This window comes from Acipenser ruthenus, chromosome 18 (genome assembly GCF_902713425.1).
Source record: "Acipenser ruthenus chromosome 18, fAciRut3.2 maternal haplotype, whole genome shotgun sequence".
Classification (NCBI taxonomy): domain Eukaryota; kingdom Metazoa; phylum Chordata; class Actinopteri; order Acipenseriformes; family Acipenseridae; genus Acipenser; species Acipenser ruthenus.
This window is the reverse complement of record NC_081206.1, coordinates 5,052,004-5,060,215: the sequence shown is the minus strand read 5'-3', so window position 1 is coordinate 5,060,215 and position 8,212 is coordinate 5,052,004. Positions and strand designations below refer to the sequence as shown.

The window sequence follows — 8,212 nt, the reverse complement described above, 5'->3', positions numbered from 1 at the left end:
ATCAGCATAAGCATGGTAAAGTGCCATACTACTGTGCAAGGTTACACTAGAGAACGTTTATAAGGGTGCTATCATGATTACTGCAAGATGTATTTACCTGTATGACTGTATACAAAAAACACACCTGAAGAAGTGACCTTTGAGGTCTTGAAAGCGATTGTGTTTGCATAAAATAACTATTGAAATAAACATACCTCAATTAACTCTCTTTTTCTCTTCTAATTTTGCATAAGGGAAGATTACATTTTGGCAAAACAAAAACATATTGAACTATACTACAGTTTTGAACACATAGTAATTAACATGCATGTACTACAGTAATAACTCAGTATACATCAGTCTAGACTCAGAGTGGTAATACTGCAGTATTGTTTTGTAAGAAAGAGCAGCTGTGTTTTTTTGTTTTTTTTTGCTGTCCTTTATATCCACCAAGTTCCAGGCTGACATTAAAATGTCTCTCTTCCTCAAAATGTATCAAATTGTATTCGGGTCCTTTCTCAGCTGGTAGACTCTGCTGAGATGTCTATGCTGGTACCCCACTGCCCATTGCAATACCTGAGCACGAGTGAAAGCCTGTCACTCTCAGAGTGCTTTGTTCTGGCACTGACTCTTGACTGGGGCTCGTTTGCACTTCCCTAATTAGCTAGGAGATGTTTAAGTTGAAAGTGAGAAGAGGACCACCAAGGCTTTCAGCTGTGTCTAAACAGTTGGCACATATCATCGCAACAGAAAAATATCAAACGAGCAATTGAAATCGATGTGAGATTGTACCTCACCCCAAAAACTATTTTGTTTCTGTTAATGTCCAGAAGGTGGTGCTCGTTTCTATCACTTAGAAATGTCTGCAAAAGCAGAGCATGTATGTACAGTAGACAGATTGAAGAGTCCACACACAGTACTAACACTGCGTTGCTTTGTAGGATTATCAGATGCATTTATTATTCAGTAAACAGTGTATTTAGAAAAGGGTAAAATACACTTACAAACATTGACTCGAAGTCTTCAGACAAAGGAAAAAGACTTTTAGATGTAATGCTTGTCACTGAATTGAATTCCGTTTAGTGTTTCTAAAGTTAGCACTATTGGTGAAACTGTGTGTTTACATATTTAATAAATACATGCATGTTGAAGATGTCAAAAATAGCACATGTTGTAGAAACAAAATAATATGTATTTTATTTTCTGGGTTGTTCTCAGAGTTAGAACAAGGCTTCTATGTGTTATTTATACTTACCCAATACATAAGATTGGACTTGCTTACATTTCAGATAACGTGCAGCCTTTACACTGTACAACGAAAACAAATAGTAAAATACTAAAACGGACAATCACAGGGCACTGTAGTTTAACTGAGCACAAAGTAGAGCAGAATAAAGTGCAATCTCCAAGATCACCACCTGCCCATTGTTCAAGAGCAGTTCAGATGTGGGTTAGCACAACTAAGAATTCAGGGACATTCACAAATGCATGCATCAGGAAGTTTAGATCCCCAAATCCTGTATTGAAATAATGGTAGCAGGTGAGTAGATCACAGCATTTAAATATACAACACTGCAGTATGTGCTGAGATAGGGGGTACCAATTGCACACCTTCCTATACCTCTGTGTCAAAATGGGTTATGAGCCCTAGGGATGGCTAGCAGGGTTATATTGGAAATGACTGTCTGTGTCTGCACTCTTACAAACTGTTTGGTGTAGCTTATCCCACGGAGGTGGAAAATGAGGCAACACTTTCATAATAACCTATAGAAATACATTGACATGTTTGGTAAATGTATACAACCCTGGTCAATTGAGATTAGAGTATGGTGGCTACACTATTGTGACACAACACAATTCATATTATATTATATAAAAACCACACAATGGAAAGGCATTTTGGAATATATATAAAATATCTTTAATCTTGAAGAAAGATTTTTAAAAACACACAAAAGAAAAAAAAAGGAGGGAGTACACACAAAGGCTGAGAATTAAACAGCTGAAATCCATTGAAATGCATAATGTACACATAAGAGACTTGATGTGAAAATAAATGACAAGTGATTTCATTCTTGAAAAAAAAAAAGTGCATCACGTTAAAATATATACAAAATAAATAGAAGCGTGATTGAACGTGTGAACACATGTGCTCTGCACATACTTTGAACTGTATGCAGTGAAAGATCCAAAAAACTGGATTTGTATGCAGAAATAAAGTGGAGGAAAAGCTCCCAGTTAGTCACATTATTAAATTGCAATGGGATCGAGCATTCAGAGTTCTCGCGTTTTTTTGGTTGCGGCAGCACCCAGGAAGAGGAAGGAGGAGTCACAGACCTCCACAAGGAGCTCCTGGCAGCCAACACAGATATCATTACTGTACCAGTCCTGCATGGCGGATCGGTGCTGGGGGGCCGTCTTGCATGGTTTTCGGGACTCTAGGACCAGCGGAATTCTGAAAAACACAAACACACCTCAAAACCAACCCTACAACTTCTAAAACAGAGGCAAATCACAATGTTGGCACACCTACATAACTATTTGCAATTGTACCAGTCATCAATTATACAACAATTCCACACAAGCTTAATCCTTCGCAGTTCCACGTTGTGTTTTACACAGAGATCGCCATTCTCATATTTTCAACCACTTTTAGTAACCTCATTTGAAAGTTATATAGCATGAATCGAGTAAACATGTTCATATGTGTAGCTAGGTTACTTTAGTGTAACTGCAATTATAACTGCCATCACCGCAGCATAATTGTAATATAATAAAACTGAAGTGTGCTGTACCCTGCTGAACTGGACCAACAGCAAATTCTGTTGGAACAGTTCCTTTCCTATGGAATAAAAGTAAGCCGCTAGAGCCCTGTGGGGTCCCCACCTGGAGCAATCCCAGTCCCATCTCTCCTGCCAGAAGGTGCCCGTCTCCTGGGTTTGGCGGATTGGATCCCCATCTTTCATTAGAACAAGTTTCTTGAAGAAGCTCACTGGAAGATGCACGCACCATTTGTAGGGGAGCAGCATCTGGGGAGGGAGAAACACAACAAAAAACAACAGCGAAGGGACTTGTGTTGTCTTGCATGTTATTTGGCTGTAGCAAAGATGGGTTCAGGTTACCAAAATATTGGTTCAGGTTTCACAACCCATAGTATAAGAGACTATCTTTCCATAAGCAAGTTTATTAAATCAAAAAAGATGAAAGAGCCACCTTACCTCCATGCAGCATTCCGGACACACAACCCTGCAGAACACAACAGTATTGAATGGTTAGTAAGCATGGTAGAACAGTGACTGCATTCCAGCTTCTGTGAAAACAGACATGTTAAAGCAGGTTATACACCCTTGTAATGAAGACTGGGAACAGTATGTTTTACCTGTTACAGAAGGCGCAGGTATTATGCCAAGTGAAATGAACACTTTTCTTGCAGCAGTTAGAACACATCTGTGGAAAGAAATAATTACACAACCTTTTTAGCAAAGTACACTTCACCCATACTATATTTTCAAAAGATGTTTGTTTTCATTCCTTTAAACCAGTTAGTTCATATATAAAATACTCACTAACAAAAGTAACTAAAAAATTGCCCCAGCACACGTGACTCTGTAGTAGCTGGCTATTTACTGGTTCACTTGTTTGTTTTCTCTCAAGCTCTGGGTCTCCTGATAACTCACCCTCCTATTTCTACTGCTGCCATAACCAGAGTATGGTCTACATTCTGCCTGCCGGAGCTTCATCACGTCAGCAATGGTGGGAGGCTGGCAATCATCATGGAAGTCCTACAGCACAGAGCACAGAGTGAGCACAGCAGATAAGCAACAGCTTCCAAGAACAGGAAAGCGTTGTACAGAGAACAAGAGTTATTACGATAGAGGTCTTTGGATAAGTACATTTCAATTAGAAAACATCATGTACCTTTTTATTTAATCCAAAGCTACTGTCAAATGACTTGGACCTGCGTCTCTGGTCTGAAACGCCGTTTTGCCAGTCTTGTGGGGATGATGACAGCATTGGAAAGAACTTCGCCTCTGTGGAGATTGAGAGCAAAACAATTTAGCAAAACATTGCAACTATGCAAAAGGTACGTTCTGTATTATTAAACACCCGAGAGGGAAGCACCAATGCGGAGGTCCGAGCTGCGTTTACCTGTACAGCTGCTTGGTAACTCAGCAGAGTGCATCAGATCACTGCTCTCAAAAGACTTGCAGTCTTCCTGGAAGGTGAAGAGAAAGTGTTCAGCAAAAAGATGCAATGCCAGGTACTGTATGCAGCTGTGTGCTGCTCCTGAACACTGTAGTGGAACGCCCAAAAATGAACGGTTTATAAAAGACCATCTTTAAAAGCCCAACTTCAGGGACAAGCTTGACTAAAAAGATTAGAGTCAGGTAAACTCTTCATTCTGAATAGCAGCTTCTTCATGCCGATACCCTACCTCCAATTCAAAGTCCTTGAGATCTGGTTTGGTAATGGGTCTCAACAGGTAGAAAGGGTCGTCAGCGAGGGAATCTTTGGAAGTGGAGATGGACGTAGAGACCACACAGTTTGGGGGCGATGCAGTATTAACATCTATGTTAACAGAGAATCCGTTTTTAAAAAGATATGTTACACATGTTGCCATAGCCGGCATTCAAAGCACATACAAAATGTCCACTCACACTATTCATTAAAACCAGTGGACTGAGACACAGCCCTCAAATAATGATAGATCAATGCAAGTGATGCCAATGCAGGATTTCCTGAAAATGACCTGGGTCTGATTTCACAGATCACTTGATGGTACCTTTGCTAAAGTCATTCAAAAGGAAAGCTAACTGGGTCTGAGAAACCAAAGTCTCAATGTTAAACATGTTTCCTGCTGTACTGTGCCTTGGCAAGCAGCCCTCCTCCTCCTCAGAGAAGCTAGGGGTCGTAGTTTTCCAGCTGATCTTATTTCAGTCATAAGCAGCTGGTGCAGACTTGCTTCTTCTTTGGGAAGACTCTTTAGCCTTCTGTCGGAGGCCTGTGGAAGACAGGATTGTCATACCGATTAGAATCTACAGCCCCAGTAGACTGAAACCATGTTACATTTACAGTATCCTCACCATCAGAAAGCAGATTCACTTGATAGGCTGGTTATAAAATTACAAAAAAAAAAAAAAAAAGAAAAGAAAAAACACAAGCTGGTAAATTATATATGCACAAATTAAATATTTAATTAAAAAAAAATCTACTTACTGGCTTCAAACGTGGGTTAGAGCGAACAAAGTTCAGAACAACATCATGGGGGCTCGACAGCCTCTGCAAGTTATCAACAGTCTGAAACAAGAAGGAAGCTACAGTACCTTAGGGTTCGGTCAAAGAGACCCATCAGACTGGTTTAGACTGCAGTGTTACCTGGCAGGTACAGATTGAGCAATGCATTTGTTTAAATCATAGAAAATGCAAGTACGAGGATAAAGCCTTGTAAAAGTTATCCAGTGTATTCTTTGCTGACTCTGAGCTGCAGTAGTGTGCTGTATGGGCTCACCTGAACCTTGCGGAGGGTGTACTGCCTGTATCGAATGTCATTCATCAGTTTCTCGTGAGGGGACAGATCCACCTGCAGAAAGCTGCTGGTATTTTGGTGCTCCTCGCTTTTCCGCAACGACACCCCAGTCCTCAGTTCATCAATCACATGTTTCCACGTGTAGACCTGCAGAACACAACGACCATCTTTCAGCATCCCAGCTGCTGCACTGTACATTCAAAGCACTGTATGCACAGCTTCACCTTGCTTAATTGCATGCTGATGTCCTTTCATAGTTCAGCAAACTCAGAATTCGCTGGAAGGCTTTTAAAAGTTGCTTATAGTGATTAGGTGGGGAGGAATCTAAATGCCATAAAACTACAATAAAGATTCAAGACATGTGGTGGAGTTAGTGTTGACAGGGTCAGGGAGATCCATGAATATATATTAAAAATCTGCACCTTTTCTGCATTTGCTCGCATGCCATTTGGCACGTTTACAGTCTGCTTATCCACACTCAATCTATTACTGGTGCAGCCGTGTGGTGCATATGGGTTCCTGCAAGACACATGTATGCCAGGGACCAAGCCCATAAACGTCCTTTATTTTAAAATCTACAGCATCGCCTTACCCAGTTAGCAGTTAACGGAGCAACCACACCATGGTCTGGATTATACACCAACTTCCGCAGAGTCTAGTGCAAAAAACAATGTGCAAGAGGTTTGGACATTAAGGACCACCTGGCAGCCACTATGTGAACCTGCATATACTCCTAGAAATGAAAAGCAGAACTGGTTTTCCATACCTCTTTTGCATGCTGGATTTTATGTATATATTGACAGAGGTCCATAGTGTCAGCAAACAAGATGGCACAAACAGCTCTGTAGTGGTGAGCAGCCATGGCAGGGTTATACAAGCGTACCTCGCAGATCTGCAAAAGAAACCAAACCGTCTTCCACACCTTAACCAAACAGAATTAACATTACTAAAGCAAATGGTTCAGCTGCAATCACTGTATGATGAACAACTCTTGATAGTAATCCTGCAGACTGAGGCGAGTCATTCATGGTGCAACAAGCTAGGTCAATAGCACTAGATCAGGGGTCTCCAACCCTGGTCCTGGAGAGCTGCAGGGTCTTCTGGGTTGTGTTAAATGAACCAATGATTTGCTTAATTAGTCAAGATTAATGTGTTCCAGATCTTTAGCCATTGAAGACGTAAAGACATAAAAACCTGCAGGATTGGGGCTCCAGGACCAAGGATGGAGATCCCTGCACCAGTTCAAGACAGTTGTGAAACCCAGGACAGCAAAAGACTAGAGTTTCTTACCCAGCTCCCGACAAGTAACATAACCTACAATGAGCATAGACAAGCTACTGACATATCCATGAGTAAGACTAGTCCCAGGCATCAGTTTCCAATATTGGGATTCTGCAAACCCCAGGCCTACGCTAAAAGTGACCTGCAAGACTTCCTCGAAGGTGCACACTGGTTGGAAGTGCTCCCCTTTTTTCATGTGGTGGGTGTCCAGTTTGGTCATCTGGTAGATGAGCAGTTCCAAGGTGTCGCTCAGCTCCCTCTCCACATCGTTGCCCAGGCCCCAATCCAGGGCAGAATAGATCAACCTTCCCAGGAAATCAACCATCTAGGAGAGGAAAAACCAGGACACAGATTGCACAGAATGATGATGCAGGCGAAGCAGAATATATACCAGATAACACTGATAAATGACTTCAATACAAGAAAAAGCTTTGTGCACAACTGGTGCAACTTACTTGATCTTCAGTCTGCAAGTCAGATCCATCTGAAAAACAGGACTTCAGAGTTAAGGTAGTCCAGGTTGGTTAAATTAATGTAGCAACATGGTTTAAAATAATATTAATATAAACCAAATGATACAGTTTACTACAGGAAAATAAACTAGCACTTGTATAGCACAGATTTTATTTAATAGACAGAGCTGGAATATAGCAAAAGCCTCCAAATAATATTTATGGACATGTGCATTAAATATTTTTTTAAAAGTTGCAAAAAACGAGAATACACATTGCCTGCAAAATATTAACGTAATAAACATCGAGAAGCGGCATTTCAGAACTTAAGATGATTTTTTCTTTTCCTAAACGTGTACTTTTCCAATTCGACATAAATAACATAAAGAGTCTCCTTACGGCAGCTTTCTTCTGTTTTTATTGATAGTGTCCCATCCTTTCTTACGAGGACGCTTTCAGGCCCCCGAATCCTCGGTATCTTCCATGTTGTCCCGTCTCCCCAGTTATGATTCCTGGGATGTGGAACCAGCAAAACGCATAGTTGATGGCAGATAGCCCACGCCTGCTCCTCTCTTACTGGTTGCCCCTGGACCTCCAAAATCTCCCTCAAAGAGATCTGAAACGGAGAGTCGCAAAATACAGCGTACTCCATTTTTAAAAAATATATACCAGTATATATATATTTTTAATTCTTTAACCGTTTAAAAGGTCTACAGTCCAACGCGGGAGTCGTATTAACTGTGCAGTCAACTTTACCCCAAGTGGTTTTAAATTACACGATTATTTTTGCTACAAATTAAAAATCTGCTACACAAATTAGTGATAGCTGATCAACATTTGCTTATGGACGTCCACATTTGGAGATTTCCTATTGTACTCTATTACAAGAACGTGTTTCTTGTTAATGAACACGTATTTTTGTTGCGTTGCGTATCCGTTCCGGTGCTTGTCAATTGAGCCGTTTATAAATCCA

The 8,212-nt window shown here is 40.7% G+C and overlaps 1 protein-coding gene across 1 annotated transcript; it reads right to left on the bottom strand.

Moving 5' to 3' along the window:
* Positions 1-1,876: 1,876 nt before the first annotated feature.
* On the bottom strand, positions 1,877-8,157 carry LOC117422336 (protein spire homolog 1-like). The gene is made up of 16 exons (XM_058990950.1): positions 7,639-8,157; positions 7,243-7,271; positions 6,930-7,112; positions 6,273-6,398; positions 6,099-6,161; positions 5,489-5,653; positions 5,197-5,277; positions 4,849-4,981; positions 4,415-4,548; positions 4,129-4,195; positions 3,898-4,010; positions 3,657-3,761; positions 3,359-3,426; positions 3,198-3,225; positions 2,866-3,008; positions 1,877-2,434 (listed from the first exon to the last, which is right to left on the bottom strand). The coding sequence occupies exons 1-16, from the start codon at positions 7,889-7,891 to the stop codon at positions 2,254-2,256; spliced, it is 1,872 nt and encodes a 623-aa protein (XP_058846933.1). The 5' UTR covers positions 7,892-8,157; the 3' UTR covers positions 1,877-2,253.
* Positions 8,158-8,212: the final 55 nt, after the last annotated feature.